General features: G+C 57.4%; 3 protein-coding genes across 22 annotated transcripts in view; 2 read left to right on the top strand and 1 right to left on the bottom strand.

Moving 5' to 3' along the window:
- MINK1 (misshapen like kinase 1) overlaps nucleotides 1-926 on the top strand; it is a 55,230-nt gene extending 54,304 nt beyond the window's left edge. For all 16 annotated transcript variants that reach the window (XM_070061282.2, XM_070061281.2, XM_070061278.2 and 13 more), the window contains one exon: nucleotides 93-926. In XM_070061282.2, coding sequence (XP_069917383.2) covers nucleotides 93-176 — 84 coding nt within the window. In that variant the 3' untranslated portion in view covers nucleotides 177-926. The remainder of the gene's footprint in view (nucleotides 1-92) is intronic.
- On the bottom strand, nucleotides 917-5,527 carry CHRNE (cholinergic receptor nicotinic epsilon subunit). Of its 5 annotated transcripts, none has more exons than XR_016224254.1 (13): nucleotides 5,403-5,527; nucleotides 5,125-5,231; nucleotides 4,889-5,031; nucleotides 4,761-4,805; nucleotides 4,556-4,665; nucleotides 4,306-4,461; nucleotides 3,859-3,959; nucleotides 3,437-3,613; nucleotides 3,240-3,354; nucleotides 1,940-2,068; nucleotides 1,671-1,857; nucleotides 1,475-1,581; nucleotides 917-1,400 (listed from the first exon to the last, which is right to left on the bottom strand). XR_016224254.1 is itself a non-coding variant. In XM_017348960.4 (13 exons), exons 2-13 carry the CDS (start codon nucleotides 5,168-5,170, stop codon nucleotides 1,245-1,247), a joined length of 1,458 nt encoding a protein of 485 aa, XP_017204449.4. In that variant the 5' UTR covers nucleotides 5,171-5,231; nucleotides 5,403-5,509; the 3' UTR covers nucleotides 917-1,244. The 5 variants fall into 5 exon arrangements, 4 of the variants coding, with proteins under 4 accessions (XP_017204449.4, XP_089174406.1, XP_069917393.2 ...); XM_017348960.4 differs by having other exon boundaries at nucleotides 1,940-2,054; nucleotides 5,403-5,509; XM_089318280.1 differs by having other exon boundaries at nucleotides 3,240-3,613; nucleotides 5,403-5,511.
- On the top strand, nucleotides 2,150-3,230 carry C17H17orf107 (chromosome 17 C17orf107 homolog). Its single transcript, XM_089318281.1, has 3 exons — nucleotides 2,150-2,334; nucleotides 2,428-2,967; nucleotides 3,054-3,230. The coding sequence occupies exons 1-3, from the start codon at nucleotides 2,269-2,271 to the stop codon at nucleotides 3,135-3,137; spliced, it is 690 nt and encodes a 229-aa protein (XP_089174407.1). The 5' UTR covers nucleotides 2,150-2,268; the 3' UTR covers nucleotides 3,138-3,230.
- Nucleotides 5,528-19,390: the final 13,863 nt, after the last annotated feature.

The raw sequence follows: 19,390 nt of genomic DNA, 5'->3' as shown, positions 1-19,390 counted from the left end.
GGTCCTCCCAGCACCTCTTCCCCTGCCTGCCTGTCCCTGCGGTGTGCCGGTCCTCGCCGGCCCCTGGTGACGCCTCCCCCCGCCCCACGCAGGTGTTTTTTGCCTCCGTCCGCTCTGGGGGCAGCAGCCAGGTTTACTTCATGACTCTGAACCGGAACTGCATCATGAACTGGTGACGGCGCCCTGGGCTGGGGCCACCCTGCCCTGGACCCGGCTCTCCCTGCGCCAGGCTTCCCAGGCCGCCCTGCTTCCCCCTCCCTGGGCTTTTGCTTTTACTGGTTTGATTCACTGGAGCCTGCTGGGAACGTGACCTCTGACCCCTGATGCTTTTGTGATCACGTGACCATCCTCTTCCCCCAGTGTTCTCTCCCCAAGTCTGTGCCTGGCCCCAGCTTCTGGGGAGGGACACGGCTACCCCTTGGCAGGAATCAGGGGGCCTTGCCCCGCCTCCCCTTGTGAGGAGAGTGCTTGGGGCTTGGCCCCTCCCCCCACCCCCGCTGCTGACTGGGCAGGGCCCTGGACCCCTTTATTTGCACGTTAGGGGAGCCGGCTCCCCCCTTGAATGTACCAGACTCTGGGGGGCGTCACCGGGCCCCGGGCTTTAGGGGAGTCTCCAGCCACTCCGGGGCAGGGGCCATTTCCTCATTTCTCTGAAAGCACTTTAATGATTCCCTCCCCCCAGGGAATGGAGGGGGGACCCCGCCAGCCAAAACATTCCCCCCTCTCCGACCCCCATCTTTTCTAGCCTCTCCCTGGTGGAGGGTGGGAGCAGGGTGCTCCCGCCCCAGCCAACCCCCCCTTGCTTGCATCTGTATATAGTGTGAGCAGCAAGTAGCCCTCCCTGCCCTCCCCACCTCTCCTCGATGTAGTGGCCTTGGATACCCCGTTTGTTAATAAAGACAATTCAACCAGCTCCTACCACTGCAGGCTTCGTGTATTGTGTGTTCTCTCACAAGCTAGTCAGGGCTGCCGGGAAGGGGCAGGGCCTGGGGGCCACCCACCCCAGCCTCTGCCCATCCTGCCAAGTGGTTTAGCAAATGGATAAAGGTTGCTTAACAGCTCAGGCCGAGCCGTTCCCGGGGCTGGGCCTGCCGACAGCCAGGGGTCAGTGTGGCTGACCTGGGGGCTGACCTTGGCATCCACACCTTGGCATCCCGCTTCCTCTTGGCAAGGCGGGGGTGGTGGCAGCAGCCTGACGGGTGACCTGCTGGAGGCTGGCAAAGCCGACGCCGCGCGGGCTGGGCTCAGGGCCCGATGCACGGCGGGTAGGGGAGGTCCGGCACTTGGTTGAAGTAGCCCCCGAGGAAGATGACGGTGGAGCCCACGCTGAACAGCACCAGAGCCGCCCAGAAGCAGATGTTGTCCAGGGCCTTCCCCATGCGCACCCAGTCGGACACCTCCTGGGGAAGAGAGAGGCCGGCTCAGCTCGGCGGCTGGGGGAGGGGGCTCCCGCCCCGCCCCGGCTCCGCCGCACCTCCGCAGCGGCCTCCTGGTCTCGCGTGCTCTCAGCCACGAAGTTCACGGCATCCACACAGCAGCGGATCTCGGGGGCGGCGGCGCCCAGGCTCTGGCAGAGGGCAGCTGGCAAGGGGGGACCCTGAGGGTGGGCCAAGGGGAGCCTCCCCGGCTGCAGGCACCCCCCGCTGGCTGCCCAGGGCCACTGTGCTCACCCGTCCAGGCCCCGTGCCGATGCCTCTGCCCCTCGAACACGAGTTCGCTCCGGGGCTTTTTCAAGATCAGCTCCTCGGCGCGGAGCAGAAGACCCACGGACGACGCCCGCCTGGGCGGTGACGCGGAGCGAGGGGCCTCGGGGGGCGGGCCGGAGCCCAGGAGGCGGGGCAGCAGCTCCAGCAGGGCCTGGGGGTGGGGCTCAGCTCTAGGTCCCGCCTCTTACTCGGGCCGCGCCCCCGCCACCCCCACCCCCCCCCCCCGCGCTTACGTGGCGCAGCCGCGGGGAGGTGGTGTGAGTGGTGGGCGTCCGCAGAGACACGTTGAGCACAATGACGCAGTTCATGACAATGAGAGTGGCAACCACCATGACGAAAATAAGGTACCTGAAGAGGGCGACCTGCGTGACGTCACAGCATCATCGGCCCAGCTGACAACCCTGCCTCCCCACGCCCCCAGGGCGCAGCAGGCGCGGGTCCCCTGACCTCACAAACACACCTCCCCTCTGCAGCAGGTGGGGTGGCGCCCCCTCGCGGCTCCCCCTCTGCGAGGCTAGCCGCGTCCCCAGCCCTTCTGCCCCTCCTGTCACCTGCGGCGGCCATGAAGGGCACCCCCAGCTCCCTGGAGACCCTACTGTGGGTCTACCACTTCCACAGCTCCACCGAGGTGAGGCTCTGCCCGCGGTCCCACCCGAGGGCGACCCCTCTCCATGACCCCTTTCCGGCGACTTTCTGACCACCGTCCTTGCGCCCTCTCCAGGTAGCCCTGCAGCCCCCACTCCTCTCCTCCCTGGAACTGGCCGCGGCAGCCGCCCACGAGTATCTGGAGCAGAGGTTCAGCGAGCTGGGGTCCCCGGAGCCTGGGGAGTCGGCGAAGCCGCCCACCCTGGGTCTGGTGCTGAGAGAAGCCGCGGCCAGCATCGTGAGCTTCGGGGCCGCCTTGGTCGAGGTGCGGCACGGGGCTGCGGGGCTGCGGGGCGGCGGGGTCTCTGCGTTTGCCCTAACTCCTGTGTCCCCAACGCAGATCTCAGCCCTGTGGCTGCAGAAGGAGGCGCGACGGCTGGAGGGTGGCGGCGGCCCAGGTGCAGCCCCAGAAACTGGGGATCCGGGCGGAGCGCTGGCCCGCGTGGCTCAGGCTGCCGGGCGAGGTGCCCGGCAAGCTGGGGTCGCGGCGCGGGTGAGCGCCCAGCTCCTCGTGCAGGGCGCGTGGCTGTGCCTGTGCGGCCGGGGGCTACAGGAGTCCAGCCCTTTCCTGCAGCAGTGGCGATGCCAGCCCGGCCTCGGCATCTCCGGGGAGCCCGTGAGTTCGGGGGAGAAGGGTGGGGTGGGGACCCGAGGCGGCGGGATGGGGGAGGCACTGAGCCGGACCTCCTCCCCCCCTCACAGGGAAACTCGGGAGACCTCCTGCTGGCCGAAGACGGGGGACCTGAGGCTCCACCACCATCCCAGCCCCACCCTGCACCCAAATAAAGCCCTGGAGGGGGCACAGCAGCCAGAGCAGCTCCTGCGGTCGCTGGGTCTCGGCGGCCGCGCGGCCCCCCGTCCCTCCCCGCCTGCTCCTCCGGGCCTCACCTGCCCAGCAGTGGCACGCTCAGAGACGTCTCTGGGATTTTCTGAGCGATCAGGAACAGGAAGACGGTCTGGGCGAGCAGGACATTGATGGAGACCGTGCACTTCTGGCCGCCAGCTGCGGGGAGCACGCCAGCTAAGGGCAGGCAGGGCTGGCCCCCAGGAGCCGGCCAGGGTTTCCGTCCGGGCCCAGGCCCTACCCTGCGCCGGAAGAAAGTAGGCGAGCAGCACGAGGCCCGAGATGAGCACGCAGGGCACGATGATGTTGATGACGTAGAAGAGCGGCTTCCGGCGGATGATGAGCGTGTAGATGACGTCACTGTGCTCCTGGCGGCGGATCACGCCCGGGCAGAAGTCGATGGCCCATTCGCCGTTCTCTGCGGGGCGAAGGCGCTGGTCAGCCCGCACACCTGACCACAGACACCTGTGGCCGTGTGGACCAGGGCAGGCTGCTGGGACCGTGGGCAGTGAGCGCGGAAGGGGCATTCCTGGCGAGTGTGTGGGCCGGCTGCGGGCGACACGCAGGGCCCAGTTGCCAGTTCACGCCCATTGTCGGGTTGGGGACCCTTGCACCCGAGGACCTCGGCCAGAAGCGGCTTTCTCGGAGTAGGAGGGGCCTCACCGGTGTAGGCCTCCGTGTCGATGTCGATCTTGTCGATGGTCTCGCCGTTGTCGTCCACGGCAAAGACGAACTCCACCTCTTCGGCGTTGTATGTCTGAGAGCTGCGGAGCCACAGGGTCCGGCCCATCCCCCGGGCTTGGACGTGGGCCTGGGCCTCGGGCCCCACCCTGGGAGCTCGGGTCTGGGGGCCCCTGGGTCCCCGCCCTGGGAGCTCAGATCTTGGGGTCCTTGGGTCCTCGCCCTGGGAGCTCGGATCTGGGGGTCCTGGGGCCCCACCCCCTACACCCAGGCCCCGCCTGCACGCACTTGGTCCCACCCAACTTGGAACTCAGCCCGTCTCATTCCAGAGCCTGACCCCGCCTCCGGCACCAAGCCCACCCCCCCAGGGACCGCCCCCTTCCCTGGCCCCACCCACAGCCACCCGGGTCTCCAGGTCTCCCTTCCCACCGGAAGATGAGCGAGCAGTTCTGCCAGTCGAAGGGGAAGTAGGTGACCTCCACGGCGCAGGTGCTGCGGTAGATGGCCGGCGGCAGCCAGCTCACGAAGCCACCCTCGTAGATCAGCACGTTGGCCTCGTAGGCCACGCCGAACTGGCCGTCGATGCTGTGGGTTCCAGGAAGCCGGACTTCTCACGGGTCTGCCCCACCTGCCCCGACCAGATCCAGGCCAGCCCCCTGCTCCTGCCTGGCGCCCTCACTTGTTTTCCAGCACAATCTCCGGCAGCCATACGAGCTCGGAAGGGACCCGCAGGGTCTGTACGCCCCCAAAGCTGTCCTTGCTGAAGTTCAGTCGGTAATCCTGCCAGTCCTGCGGGGCGGGGGACACGGGACACGTGGCCTGCGTCTCCCCCTCGAGCCGCACAGCTGGGGGCCCCTGGGCAGCATCTCCCAGCACCGACTCACGATTCCAATCCACACGCTGGTCGTGAGGGTCTCCTCCTTCTCGTTCTGCGGAAGCGAGACCGGGGTGACCGCGGGCCGTGGGGGCCGGAAACCGGACGTCAGGCTCAGGGTGGGGGCCGGGTGCTTACCAGGGAGATGAGGTTGGTCAGGGTGACCTTGAGGGTGATGGTGACGGTGTCCTCGGGGCCCCTCACCGGCCGGCTCTGTCGGTCATAGTTGTCCAGCAGATGGTGGTACAGACTCAGCTCCTCATTCCTGCCCAGGCCGCTGCCTGGGGTGGGGGCGAGAACAAAGGGTGGCTGGACGCCCACGGTCCCTGGGGGCCAAGTCTGTCTTGGTCTGGACGCCCGACCCCTGTTCATACCAAGGAGCCCCAGGAGGAGCAAGGTGCCGAGTGGAGCGCCTGCCATCCCGCCGTCTGACTCTGGTTATTCTGAGCTCTGGCAGGCTTGGAGGGAGCAGGCCAGGGTGCTGTGGGAGGGGAGGAGGGTGTCAGTTCCGGGCCGAGTTAGGGGACTGTCACCTAATCCTTTCCCCTTATCCCTACTGTGGCTGCTCCCAGAAGCAGCTGCCCCGACCCGTTTCCTGCCGCCTGCCCTCACCCCACCCTGGGCATCCCCGGCCAGCTCCACAGCCGCGGACCTGGTCCAGTAGGGAGAGGAGCCAGCCTGTCCGAGCTCCTGGAACCAGGAACGGTGCGGACAGGGACCCTGCTTCCCACAGGCCCTGGGACTCCGCTGATCACATCTAGGCATGTGACCCACTCCTTGCCTCATACTCAGCCATGTGGGACACACACTGTCACCGCCTGCAGCCTGGCCAAGGTCACACACAACTCCTGCTGCTGGCATATGGCAAGAAGCCAAGTCTCCTTAAAGATCCCCCAAAATGAGACAGGCGGTCACAAGGACTGCTCTGTGGTAAGACTCCACCTGGCCAAGGGGCCCCTGTCCCCGTAAAGTCCCAACCCTTTCACAGTCTGATGCCCACACCCATCCCTAGGGGTATGAGCACCTGCCAGAGGCTGCCAATTATCCTGCCCTCTTCTGCTGCCACCTTGTGGCCACAGATGATAGTACTGTCTCCCCAACACAGCACCACCCAAACGTAATTAATTGATTCTTTTGTATTTCTCAAAGTTTTGAACCGCTCTGAACAGTCCTGGGGTGCTTATTTAAAATGCACATATTGGCCAATGCCGCGGCTCACTAGGCTAATCCTCCGCCTGCAGCGCTGGTACTCCCGGTTCTAGTCCCGGTTGGGGCACCAGATTCTGTCCTGGTTGCTCCTCTTCCAGTCCAGCTCTCTGCTGTGGCCCGGGAGGGCAGTGGAGGATGGCCCAAGTCCTTGGGCCCTGCACCCCATGGGAGACCAGGAGGAAGGCACCTGGCTCCTGGCTTCGGATCGGCGCAGTGCGCTGGCCATAGTGGCCATTTGGGGGGTGAACCAACGGAAGGAAGACCTTTCTCTCTGTCTCTCGCTCTTTCTTTCTCTCTCTCTCACTAACTCTGCCTGTCAAAAAAATAAATAAAATAAAATAAAATAAAATGCACATATCTAGGCACCCACAGGATCCTGATTTAGGAAAGCAGGAGATACAGGGTGCTGGGAATCCATGTTTTTAAGTAGTTCTCCCAGAGCTCCTCATGTAATAACTGCAGCTGCTGGACTAAGACACCAGACGTCCCCACGCCAACCCAGCATCATCCCGAATGCACGAAAGACGACTCTGAAGTCGAAGTCCAAGGTCACACAAGCAGATTGGCAGAAACGCCCGAGACATCAACTTGACAGGTCAGGTACACGCTTCACAAAACACTGTCCTGCCCATGGCGCCTGCGGTGGGGTCCAGGCTGAGAGCTCCGATGAGCGCACGCAGGTGCATGGGCTCCGGCAAGGTTCCCACACGGGGCCAGGGCCAGACGAAGAGGACGAGCTGCTGGCTTACAGAGGACACCATCCACAGTGACCCCAGAACTGTGAAGACAGCGGCGAGACCGCAGCCATGGAAACACTAGGTGGGGTGAAGCAGCTCCGCGTAGACCCAGCGAAAGAAAACCACGGCTTCTGGAAGTCTCCAGCAGGCTTGGAAACATGGACACCTGGCCTGGGACAGATGGACCAGTGCGTGTCGGAGGCCAGGGCGGTTCTGGGGACCAGGTCCCTGCTGCCCCGTCTGCTCCTCCACTTCTCCCCATTGGCGTCTCCCTTTTCTGCCAGAGAGTTCTGCTCTCTCCCAGCTTCTGTATCAGGGCGCCAGGGTCTTGGCCCCCAGCCCACCTCTTGGCTCCTCTCCGCAGATGCGGCCATGGCAGCCCTAGGTCACCTGCCTGATGCCACTAAGGCTGAAGCTACAGACACCAAAGGTCATGGGTGTGGCCTAAGACTAATCTGCCAAGGCTGGTGGGTGTGGCCCTGTGCCCAGGGCCTTCCACCCCTTGCCAACCCAGCCCACTTCCTACGTAATTAGTTTTCAAAACACCTGCCATGACCCAATTCTCATTGCTCCAACTGCAAGTTCACTACGTCCTCCCCAGCACTCGCACTCCTAAAAGCCACTGTGGCAGGAGCCCTTCCAAAAACCTAACCCAGAGGCCGGGCTCCCTGGTTTAAGAACAGCCTCACCGGCCGGCAACGCAGCTCAATAGGTTAATCCTCTGCCTTGCGGCGCCGGCACACCGGGTTCTAGTCCCGGTTGGGGCGCCAGATTCTGTCCCGGTTGCTCCTCTTCCAGTCCAGCTCTCTGCTGTGGCCTGGGAGGGCAGTGGAGGATGGCCCAAGTGCTTGGGCCCTGCACCCGCATGGGAGACCAGAAGCACCTGGCTCCTGGCTTCGGATCAGCGCGGTGCGCCGGCAGCAGCGGCCATTGTGGGAGTGAACCAACGTCTAAATCTTCACTGTCTCTCTCTCACTGTCCACTCTACCTATCAAAAAAAAAAAAAAAAGCCTCACCTGGGTGACTTGCATCCGTCCTCCAAATGATGAACTAAGTTATGTGCAAGGTCATGTTTTAAATTGCATGGTAAACAAGCTATGGGCCGGCGCTGTGGCATAGCAGGTAAAGCCACTGCCTGCAGTGCCGGCATCCCATATGGGCACCAGTCGGAGTCCCAGCTGCTCCACTTCTGATCCAGCTCTCTGCTATGGCCTGGGAAAGCAGTAGAGGATGGCCCAAGTCCTTGGGTCCCTGCACCTACGTGGGAGACCCGGAAGAAGCTCCTGGCTTTGGATTGGTTTGGCTCCAACTGTTGCGGCTAATTGGGGAGTGAACCAGCGAATGGAAGACCTCTCTCTCTCTCTCTCTCTCTCTCTCTCTCTCTCTCTCTGCCTCTCCTCTCTGTAACTCTGACTTTCAAATAAAATATTTCTAACACAGGTATTGAAAAGAAAATATGAGACTAGCTCTTAATATAATTTCTTCAGCTAATCAGACACACAAAAAATAAGTTTATTCTGATACAAAACACTTTGAAGTCCATCCGAGGGTCAGGCAATTGGCCTGGTGGTTAGGGTTAAGGTGCTCGGGTTCCACACCCAGCTCCAGCTCCCGGCTCCAGCTCCCTGCTAATGCAGACCCGGGGAAGCAGTGGTGATGGCTCAAGTACTGGATTCCTGCCACCCACCCGGGGGACCTGGACTGCGTTCTAGACCCCCAGCTTCAGCCCCTAGGCGAGAACCGTTGTGGACATTTGGGGAGTGAAGGGCAGATGGGAGCATGTTCTACCCATCTCTTATGAAAATAATGTCTTATGAGTTCATGGAGTACACACATATAATATGCATGGATTTCAAAAATGTCTCACACCAAGATCTTTTTTTTTTTTTTTTTTTTTGACAGGCAGAGTTAGATAGACAGAAAGGTCTTCCTTCCATTGGTTCACCCCCCAAGTGGCCACTACAGCCAGCGCTGCGCTGATCTGAAGCCAGGAGCCAGGTGCTTCCTCCTGGTCTCCCATGGGGTGCAGGGCCCAAGCACTTGGGCCATCCTCCACTGCCCTCCCGGGCCACAGCAGAGAGCTGGCCTGGAAGAGGAGCAACCGGGACAAAACTGGTGCCCCAACCGGGACTAGAACCCGGGGGTGCCGGCGCTGCAGGCAGAGGATTATCCCAGTGAGCCACAGTGCCGGCCACACCAAGATCTTTTAATCGCATTGTTCTATGGCTTCGCTCTCATCCTGCCACACATATACCATGCACGACACAACAGTGGGCAGCACTACCTTTGCACCAACGGCCTGCACGCAGGAGAGCTGCTCGGGGTTGGGGGAAGGAACGCAAGTCCTCATCCCTGGATCCCCAGCCCCACGCAGTGCAGGCTGGGCCACGGTTCCCAGGCAGGGGTCACATTCAACAAGAGGGTCCTGACTGGGACTGCAGGTCGTGGGTGAAGGTCTCGCTCAGACCCCTCCCACAGGCCTCCACCTCGCTTCTCCCTCCTTCTGCTGAGCAGGGGCAGGGGCAGGGGCGGGGGTGGCCACCAGTGCCGCACTGGGTTAATTTTGTGTTCATTGGCCGGCGCCGCGGCTCACTAGGCTAATCCTCCGCCTGTGGCGCTGGCACACCGGGTTCTAGTCCCGGTCGGGGCGCCGGATTCTGTCCCGGTTGCCCCTCTTCCAGGCCAGCTCTCTGCTGTGGCCAGGGAGTGCAGTGGAGGATGGCCCAAGTCCTTGGGCCCTGCACCCGCATGGGAGACCAGGAGGAAGCACCTGGCTCCTGGCTTCAGATCAGCGCAGTGCGCCAGCCGCAGCATGCCGGCCGTGGCGGCCATTGGAGGGTGAACCAACGGCAAAGGAAGACCTTTCTCTCTGTCTCTCTCTCTCACTGTCCACTCTGCCTGTCAAAAAAAAAAAAAAAAAATTGTGCTCGTGATGCCCGCATCCACTCGGAGCCCTGCTTCAAGTCCTAGCTGCTCCGTTTCCAATCCAGCTCCCTGCTAATGTGTGCAGGTGGCGGATGACGGCTGCAGTTCCTGGGTCCCTGCCACCCGGGGGGGGGGGGACCCGGATGGAGTATCTCTTCTCTCTGCACGCGCCCCCTCTCTGACAGGGCTTCTCCTGGCACACAGCTGAGCCTGGAGGACCCTCACCTCGGGGTCTTCCTGCCCTGCAGGCACAGGAACTGGGGTTCCTCAGCCTTCTTTCTTCTTAGATTTACTCGGAAGGCAGAATGACCAAGAGAGAAGGGGAGGCAGAGACAGAGGTCTTCCGCCGCTGGTTCACTCCCCAAATCCTCACCACAGCTGGGGCTGGGCCAGGCTGAAGCCAGGAGCCTGGAACTGCCTGTGGCTCCCCCACATGAGTGGTGGGGGCCCCAGCACTTGGGCCATCCTCTGCTGCTTTCCCAGGGAGCTGGATCGGAAGTCAACCAGCCGAACTGTAACCGGTGCCGACGTGGGACGCGGGCGCCACATGCAGGCGGCAGCTTACCCCCGCTGTGCCACACGGCCAGCCCTCGGCCCTCCTACTCTGATCAGCAGGGACAGTCGTTTGGCTAAGCAGTCGTCAGAGGCCCAAGCAGATGCTAATTTCTAGACTGCCTCCCTCAGTAGCACCAGACCTGGTTGTCACACACCTCCCTTGCTGGCTCAGCGCCTACGAAATGCTTGCTAAACAAGTGACTAAGAGAATAAGGGGTGACAGCTTTGTCTCCCCAAACTCTGCCTCCTTGAGAAGCTGCCTTCTCCAAGCACCTGACCCTCTAGGGTCTCCCCGCCCCCCCGCCGCAGCCATCCATGAGCCCAGGCAGGCCAGAATTCATCCCTCCCCGAGAACTCTGTCAGACAGAACCCCGCAGGGGGGTGGGAGGGGGAACAGTCTCTTGGGCGGCACCTGAGTTTTTAATTTTTAAAATTTTTTTAAAGGGACAGATCTCTCAGCCACTGGTCCTCCCCCCCGCCCCTCACAAAGCCCACAACAGCCAGAGCAGGGCCAGGCTGGGAACTCGGGCCACGTCTCCCACACGCAAGGCAGGTTTCATCCTCTGCTGCCTCCCGGGGGTGCGCGTTAGCAGGAAGCTGGAATTGGGGGCAGTCAGGACTTGAACCCGGGCAGTCTGACACGGGTTGTGAGCCTAACACACGGCGTCCTAACCACCGCGCCAAGTGCCTGCCCCAAGGCACGGATTTCAGACGCATCAGATAGCTGTGTTCATCATCCCTTCCGTAGACAGCAGGGGACCAGCACACAGACAAGCAGAGACAAGAACAGCCTACAGCACTCCAGCTCCTGGAGCCAGACTGCCTCCTCCCACAGGCAGGCTGCCCGGCACTTCCGGTGGTTGAACAAGATGCCTCAGCAACTTTCCAATAAATCCCCCTTTTCTTGGCTTAAAGATATCAGCATTAAAAAAAAAAAAAAAAGATAGTAATAAGAAGGAGCCAGTGGTGCAGCGTAGCTGGTAGTCGCCACCTGCAGTGCCGGCCTCCCATACAGGCGCTGGTTCAAGTCCCGGCTGCTCCACTTCTGATCCAGCTCTCTGCTGTGGCCTGGGAAAGCAGTGGAAGGTGGCCCAAGTGCTTGGACTCCTGCACTCACGTCAGAGACCCAGAAGAAGCTCCTGGCTTCAGCTTGGACCAGCTTCCATCACTGTAGCAATTTGGGGAGTGAACTGGCAGATGGAAGATCTAATCACTCTGTTTCTGCCTTTCAAGTAAAATAATCTGTAATAATAAAAAGACACAAAGGCACTCCTCTTCCCACCTAGTCACTCCCTCCAAAACCGAGCAGCCTCTTGTAAATCCTCCTGCACCCACATCCAGCGTGTGTGTGTGTGTGTGTGTGTGTGCGTGCGCACGGCCATCAGACTGTTGACTCTTCTCCACCTTGCTGTCACAGCTCTCATAGAGACCAGGCCCTACCGCTGCAGCGCGTGCTCTCAGCCTGTAACTGGTGCACGGGGTTCCCACGCAGCCAAGGACCACTGACACTCTCGCCACTTCCCCGGGGACAGACGCAGAGGACGTAAGCCCCGCGGTTTGTGCAGTGCCCTGTGGGGCGGCCTGAGTGCCGTTTGACCCACTTGGGTCCGTGTATCCATAGGGTAAATGCCGCAGTCAACCGCTGGGGCGGAGAGGTCACGCACTGGTGTTAAGCTGCTGCTGCCTTTGGCCTCGCCGTTGCGCAAGAAGCACGCCCCACTTTAGATCCACACCAGCCAGCTGCGAGGTTTGTCTGCTCACGCCTGCCCCCAACACGGCATCATCGATACTTCTGCCAAAGGAGAGGAGACAGCTGCTACTTTTTTTAATTGTTGAATCCATTTTTCTTTTAAAGATTTTTTAAAAATCTAACCACTAAGGTTAACATTTGGTACAATGATTAAGACACCACTTGGGACACCCACATCCAACATCAGAGTGTCTGGGTTCAAGTCCTAGCTCCACTTCTGACTCCAGCTTCCTGCTAATGCAGGGATAATCACCTAGGAGACAGCAAGGGACGGCTCAAGTACCTGGGTGCCTGTCACCCACGTGGGAGACCCACAATGAGTTCTAGGCTCCTGGCTTTGGCCTGGCCTAGCCTTGGCTGTTGTGGGCTTTGGGGAGTAGACCAGCAGATGGAAGATCTCTGTCTATTGAACTTAAAATATAGTGGGGGCTACACTGTGGCCTAGCAGGTAAAGCCGCTGCCTGAAGTGCCAGCGCCCTATATGGACACTGGTTCAAGATCCAGCTGTTATAGCCTGGGAAAGCAAAAGATGTGCCCACAGAAGAAGCTCCTGGCTCCTGGCTTCGGATTGGCCCAGTTCCCACCGTTGCGACCATTTGTGAAGTGAACCAGAGGATGAAAGACCTCTCTCTGCCTCTATAACTCTGCCTTTCAAATAAACATTAAAAAAATACATAGTGGCCATTTATGTGCATTTATAATTTCTGAAAACTGCCTGTTCATATCAATAGAACAAAATATTTGTTCTAGTATATCATTGTTTGCTATTCAATGAAGATGAAATATTAATGCAAAAAGATAAAGTTTAAGGGGTGGGTGTCCGGCACAATGGTTAAAATATTCTCCCTGGGGTCGGTGCTGTGGAATAGTGGATAAAGCCGCCACCTGCAGTGCCAGCATCCCATATGGGCACCAGTTCCAGTACTGGCTGTCCCACTTCTGATCCAGCTCTCTGCTGTGGCCTGGGAAAGCAATGGAGGATGGCCCAAGTGCTTGGGCTCCTGCACCCATGTGGGAGACCCAGAGGGGGCTCCTGGCTCCTGGCTCGGATTGGCTCAGCTCTGGCCGGTGCAGCCAATTGGGGAGTGAACCAGCGGATGGAGGATCTCTCTCTTCCTTTCCCCCTCTCCCCCTCTCCCTCCCTCTCCTTCCTGCTCCTCCCCCCTTTCTGTGTAACTCTGCCCTTCAAATAAATAAATATTAAAAAAAAAAAAAAGACACACTGCCTGGGGGCCACAAGCGATGGCTCAGTATTGGGTCCCTCCCACCCACACAGGAGGCCCCCGTGGAGTTCCAGCTCCTGGCCGCAGCCTGGTCTAGCTATGGGCGTTTGCAGAGTGAACCAGAGGATGGAAGAGAACACTGCCTTTCAAATAACTAAAAAAAATTAATGTATGGAAAATTAATAAAGTCTTTAATAAAAAGATCTCAAGTCAGCTTCTTGGGTCACAACTAGTAAGAACACAAGAAGACTAACAGGGCAGAGGAGTCTGCCAATCAGCAGGCACTCACCAACAGCTCTATGCACGTGGCCTTGGCCTTGGCCAATGAGAAGTTGAAGCAACTGGAGACGACCCCGGAGGATTCAGCCTGCACTTCAAGTCCAGGAGGAAGGCGGGGGTCACAGTCAGAAGCTGCTGGGAGCGGTCAGCTCCTACACGCTCGATGGGCATCCCCACGCACAGGACGCAAGCCGCAATCCAACTCTGCAAGAGCCCATCGCAATCTTCCCGGCTCTCCCTCAACGCTCACCAACCACACGTAATAGTCTTACGTTAACAGCAAAAGGCCATTGTTTTTAAGTAATCAGGAATTATAAAATGGACAACCATTTTGGAAAACCTGGTTACTTACAGGGTTAAACACGCATTTCCTCCATGACCCAGGAATTCTTTTCTTTAAAGTGTTTTCACGTACTTGAATGAACTCAATCCAAGTCTCCCAGGTGGGCACCAGGAGCCCAGTTACTTGAGGCATCACCGCTGCCTCCCAGGGTGGGCGTTGGAGTTGGGAGTCGAAGTCACGCATCAAACCCAGGCCCTCCTAGGTGGGCTGTGGGCCCCGCAACCAGAGCCTCAGCCTCCAGCTGACCACCTGCTCCACCTGTCTCCCACCCTTCCATTTCTCTTTGTAAGATTTTACCCCATACTGTGATGAGTTCACGAAAAAACTCTTCCTTTAAGTATTTCTTAAAGTGCAACTATTCATCATGAATATTTCTACTAATGCCATTTTTCAAGGTTCACTCATTTACTTGAAAGACAGAGTGACAGAAGGAGATCTCCCATCTGCTAGTTCATTCCCCAAATGCCAGCAACAGCCAAGACTGGGCAAGGCTGAAACCAAGAGCCAGGAACTCAGCCCAGGTGGCAGGGATGTCGGTATTGGAGTCAGGATCCGGGGCCCCTCAGGTGTGACTTAGCAGAAGTCGGAATCAGGGGCAGAGCTGGGCTGGAACCCGGGCGCTCCAGGCAGTGCCTTAACCACTTGGTCAAACACCCAGCCCCATAACATGTCCTAAACCAATGATGACAAAGCATCAAGGACTCAGCTAACTGTTACTAATTCTGATCTAGGGGGCTGATGTTGTGGTGCAGTGGATGAAAGCCCTGGCCTTCAGCGCTGGCATCCCATACGGGTGCGGGTTCGAGTCCCGGCTGTTCCACTGCCGATCAAGCTCCCTGCTGTGGCCTGGGTAAGCAGCAGAAGAGGCCCCAAGTGCTTGGGCCCCTGCACCCACGTGGGAGACCCAGAAGAAGCTCCTGGCTCCTGATTAGCTCAGCTCTGGCCTTTGTAGCCATTTGGGGAGTGAACCAGCAGATGGAAGACCCCTCTCTGTCTCTCCCTCTCTGTACCTCTTTCAAAAAAAAATCTTTCAAAAATCGTAATTCTGTTCTATTCTTTTTCATGCAAGCAACAGAAAGGTCACACAGACCCCTGTTAAGGTTGAGGACACTCTCACACCTTGGGACAGCGGTCTATACAAGGGTACTTCAAAAAGCTCATAAAAAAATGGAATTAAAAGGTAAGTTCATCTGGTACAAGAAACAAATCCAGGCATTTTCTTTCCATAACATTCGTTTTCCATGAGCTTTGTGAAGGCCCAGGAACGATGGGCGGCCCCACATTCCTCCTCCCCGCAGGGTTCAGGGCAGCATGGGTCCACCCCAGGCGATGAGTCACCATTGGCCACAGCATCCCTTCCTGCCTGCCAAGCACTCGCAGCGCCAGCCTGGCCGGCAAGCCATGGACGCCGTTCCCGACCAGCGACCCTGGGCTAAGTCGGCCGGGCCAGGGGGCTCCTGGGAAAGCTGACTCTGCGGATGGAAGCAGAGTTCCTTAAGGTAAACGGCTCCTGAAGCTGCCTCTGCACGTGGCAGCCATCTTGCAACCATGAGGCTGCCAGCATCATGAGGACAAAGAGCCAGTGTGCTGAGGGCGACAAGCTAGCAGGCCAGGCTCCACGTGCCGCTGATGCCAGTGAGCCACCAGACCCGCCCGTGGCGGCCCAGCTCTGGAGCTCTTGGTGAGCTCCACGATGCTCCTGCGACATGCAGCTGAGAACCTTTGTGCTCATTCAAATGGCTCCCATCAGCAAATCCACCAGCAGCATTAGCTGCATTCGTGGACTACAGAAAAATCAAGATTGTATGATTAGAGGTAGAAAAAAAAAATCTCACAGAAGACAATGCCTAACTTCAATGTTTAAAATCTGAGAACTACAAATGGAAACAAACTCTAACTCTAAAAAGAACATGTATTAAAAAGCTACCATGGGGGAGGGGGGGTTGGTGCTGTGGCGTACTGGGCTAAGCCTCCACCTGTAGTGCCGGCATCCCACATGGGCGCCGGTTCGAGTCCAGGCTGTTGCTCTTCTAACCCAGCTCTCTGCTGTGGCCTGGGAAAGCAGTAGAAGATGGCCCAAGTGCTTGGGCCCCTGCACCCCTGTGGGAGATCTGGAAGAAGCTCCTGGCTCCAGACTGGCTTAGCTCCAGCCACTGTGGCCATCTGGGGAGTGAACCAGCAGATGGAACACCTCTCTGTCTATAACTCTGCCTCTCAAATAAATAATAATCTTTAAAATACAAAAACAAAAAACCCTACAGTTGGAGGAAGATGTTAAGCCTAGCATTTACAATGTCCACGTCCCACATCAGAGCACCTGGGTTCGATCCTCACCCCAGCTCCCGGCTAATGCAGACCCTGGGAGGCAGCAGTGAAGGCCCCAGTACTTGGTTCCTGTCACCCACGTGGGAGACCTGGGTTGTGTTCCCGGTTCCCAGCTTTGCTCCTGTCCCAGTCCCAGCCAGGGTGGGAGGGAGCTGATGAATGGGAGCTTGTTCTCTCTCCCCTTCTCAAATTAGAAAGATAATAATAAATCTACAGTTAACATCTTTAACAATGCTCTCCCTGTAAGGATGACGATAAGGCAGGATCGCCAGCACGGCAGTGCCTGGGGTCTTGGCCGATGGACTGAGACAATGCAATACACAGTCTGGTGACCCGAAGGCAAAGATAAACCTGTGTTATCTGCAGATCATATGACCACCTGCACGGAAAATCAGCAGCAAGAGGCAAACTTTCAGAACCACCCAACAATCAGAAACTTTGCTGGTCGCCAGAAAAACAGATACTGATAACATCCCTTGCCCTGAAATAATCTGGAAACTATAGAAGATTAAATTTATAATAGCGGCCGGCGCCGCGGCTCACTAGGCTAATCCTCCGCCTAGCGGCGCCGGCACACCGGGTTCTAGTCCCGGTAGGGGCACCGGATTCTGTCCCGGTTGCCCCTCTTCCAGGCCAGCTCTCTGCTGTGGCCAGGGAGTGCAGTGGAGGATGGCCCAGGTGCTTGGGCCCTGCACCCCATGGGAGACCAGGAAAAGCACCTGGCTCCTGGCTCCTGCCATCGGATCAGCGCGGTGCGCTGGCCGCAGCGCACCGGCCACGGCGGCCATTGGAGGGTGAACCAACGGCAAAGGAAGACCTTTCTCTCTGTCTCTCTCTCTCACTGTCCACTCTGCCTGTCAAAAAATAAATAAATAAATAAAAATAAATAAATTTATAATAGCAACACATCTATAAAGTATTCAGAAGTTCAATTAACAAAGAAATGTCCTAAACTTTTACGGAGGAAAATTTGAAATGGTTAACATAGAAGTTCAGTATAAAGGGAGAGATTTATTCAGATGAGTCAACTTACTATGTCGTTTCTTCCCGGAGTAATCATTACATTTTGAGGGGCTTGATGAGCTTATTCTAAAATGCATAAGACAGGGGCTGGCCCTGTGGCTCAGTGGATTAAGCCACTGCCTGCAACACTAGCATCCCATATCAAAGTGCTGGTTCAAGTCCAGGCTGCTCTGCTTCTGGTCCAGCTTGCTGTTAATGCACCTGAGAAGGTAGCAGGTGATGGACCAAGAGCTTGGGCACCTACTACCTGTATTGTAGATTCAGATGGAGTCTCTGGCTCCTGACTTCAGCCTGACCCAGCCCTGGCCATTGCAGCCATTTGAACCAGTGGATGAAGATCTCCCTTCCTCTCTTAGTCCGCCTTTCAAATTAAGTAGATAATAAAATGTGTCTAACAGAACAAGGGTCTGTGAAGAGCCATGTCATCCCTGTAAAGTCAAAAGAGGGAAGAACCACACCGCCAGATCTTCTAAAGATCAAAGCCAAACAACAAACAGCAGGCGCAACAAGTGCCGTTTCGTAACTGACCAAACAAGGAACAGAGGAGGACACAGGACCAGCCACGTGCCCGTGGCAGCTTCATGTAGGATAAAGGTGGCAATGACATCAGTGGGAAAAGGTCAGCTCAGCAGGTGGAGTAATGCCTCACTGTGGGGAAAGGAAACAAAGCCTTGGCCAACGCTCTCCCGGGTCAGCGCCACTCCCCAGATAGCCTCAATGCCTAAGGGCTGGTTCAGGTCAAACCTAGGAGCTCCATCTGGGTCTCCTACGTGGGTGCACAGGCCTAAGGACTCGGGCCATCTTCCACTGCCTTCCCAGGAGCATTAGCAGGGAGCTGGATTGGAAGGGGAGCAGCCAGGACTCAAACCAGTGTCCACAGAGGATGTCGGCATTACTGGTAGCAGCTTAACCTATTACACCACAACACCGGTCCAACAAATCAATATTAGTAAGGGCAGGCATTCAACAGAGTGGTCAAATGTCAATCAGGTTGTCCAAATCGCACTTTGGAATACCTGCGTTTGGTACCAACTCTGGCTCCTGACTCCAGCTTCCTGCTAATGCAGGCCCTCTCTCTCTCCCTTGCCCTCCCCCTCCCCTTTCTCTGTTACTCTACCTTTAAAATAAGTAAATCTTGGGGCCCATGCTGTGGTGCAGTGGGTTAAAGCCCCAGCCTGGAGGGCCAGCCTCCCATATGGGCACCGGTTTGAGTCCTGGCTGCTCCACTTCCAATCCAGCTCCCTGCTATGGCCTGGGAAAGCAGTAGAAGATGGCCCAAGTGCTTGGGCCCCTGCACCCGGGTGGGAGACCCGGAAGAAGCTCCTGGCTTCGGATCAGCACAGCTCCAGCCATTGAAGCCATGGAGAGTAAACCATCGGATGGAATCTTTCTCTTTCTCTCTCTCTCTCTCTCTTTCTCTCTCTCTTTCTCTTTCTCTTTCTCTCTCTCTCTCTTTCTCTGCCTCTCTCTTTCTCTGCCTCTCTCTTTCTCTGCCTCTCCTCTGAGTAACTTTCAAATAAATAAATCTTTTAAAAAATTAATCACAATTAGCATACAGAGCATACAACTTCCACTTAGAAAAAAAAACAAAGAAAAATCATAACTTAGTAAAAAGCAAAACAGGAAAAAAATTATCAGCTGACAGGGTTTGAATAAACCCAAAGACACCCAAGAAAGCATCTCATGTCAGGCTAAATCCACGTGTTAAAGAGACGCACACTCAGACTGCACCTCAAGATCGTCCCGCTATCTGCTATTTTAAGACATCAAGGCCGGCGCTGCGGCTCACTAGGCTAGTCCTCGCCTTCAGTGCCGGCACACTGGGTTCTAGTCCTGGTTGGGGTGCTGGTTCTGTCCCAGTGGCTCCTTTTCCAGTCCAGCTCTCTGCTGTGGCCCGGGAGGGCCCAAGTCCTTGAGTCTCTGCACCGCATGGGAAACCGGGAGGAAGCACCTGGCTCCTGGCTTCGGATCGGCATAGCGCCGGCTGTAGCAGCCATTAGGGGAGTGAACCAATGGACGGAAGACCTTTCTCTCTAACTGTCTAACTCTGCCTGTCAAAAAATAAAAAAAATAAAAATAAAAATAGACACCAAAACCAATCTGGTAGAAATCTGGCAAACAGGAGACTACAACGATTGTGACATCAAACTTCTAACATACAGCAACATGAATGCCAGACAAAATAGAATTCAACACCGAAATAATTAAAAGGCAGCGGAGAGACAGATCATCATTATAAAGGTTATAATCCACCCAGAGGCTGTAATACTT

The sequence above is a fragment of the Oryctolagus cuniculus genome, chromosome 17, assembly GCF_051225735.1.
Source record: "Oryctolagus cuniculus isolate XC-2025 breed Fujian yellow rabbit chromosome 17, ASM5122573v1, whole genome shotgun sequence".
In the NCBI taxonomy this organism is placed as follows: domain Eukaryota; kingdom Metazoa; phylum Chordata; class Mammalia; order Lagomorpha; family Leporidae; genus Oryctolagus; species Oryctolagus cuniculus.
This window is presented reverse-complemented; position numbering and strand designations above follow the sequence as displayed.

Bases quoted from the DNA above. Each gene is read 5' to 3' on its own strand.
- C17H17orf107 (XM_089318281.1), top strand. From the start codon at position 2,269: ATGAAGGGCACCCCCAGCTCCCTGGAGACCCTACTGTGGGTCTACCAC. The intron at 2,335-2,427 runs GTGAGGCTCTGC...CGCCCTCTCCAG, and splicing joins ACTTCCACAGCTCCACCGAG to GTAGCCCTGCAGCCCCCACT. The intron at 2,968-3,053 runs GTGAGTTCGGGG...CCCCCCTCACAG, and splicing joins TCGGCATCTCCGGGGAGCCC to GGAAACTCGGGAGACCTCCT.
- CHRNE (XM_051825302.3), bottom strand. From the start codon at position 5,170: ATGGCAGGCGCTCCACTCGGCACCTTGCTCCTCCTGGGGCTCCTTG. The intron at 3,960-4,305 runs GTGGGAAGGGAG...GTGGCTCCGCAG, and splicing joins AACTGCTCGCTCATCTTCCG to CTCTCAGACATACAACGCCG. The intron at 1,858-1,939 runs GTAAGCGCGGGG...CCCCACCCCCAG, and splicing joins CCTCCCCGCGGCTGCGCCAC to GCCCTGCTGGAGCTGCTGCC.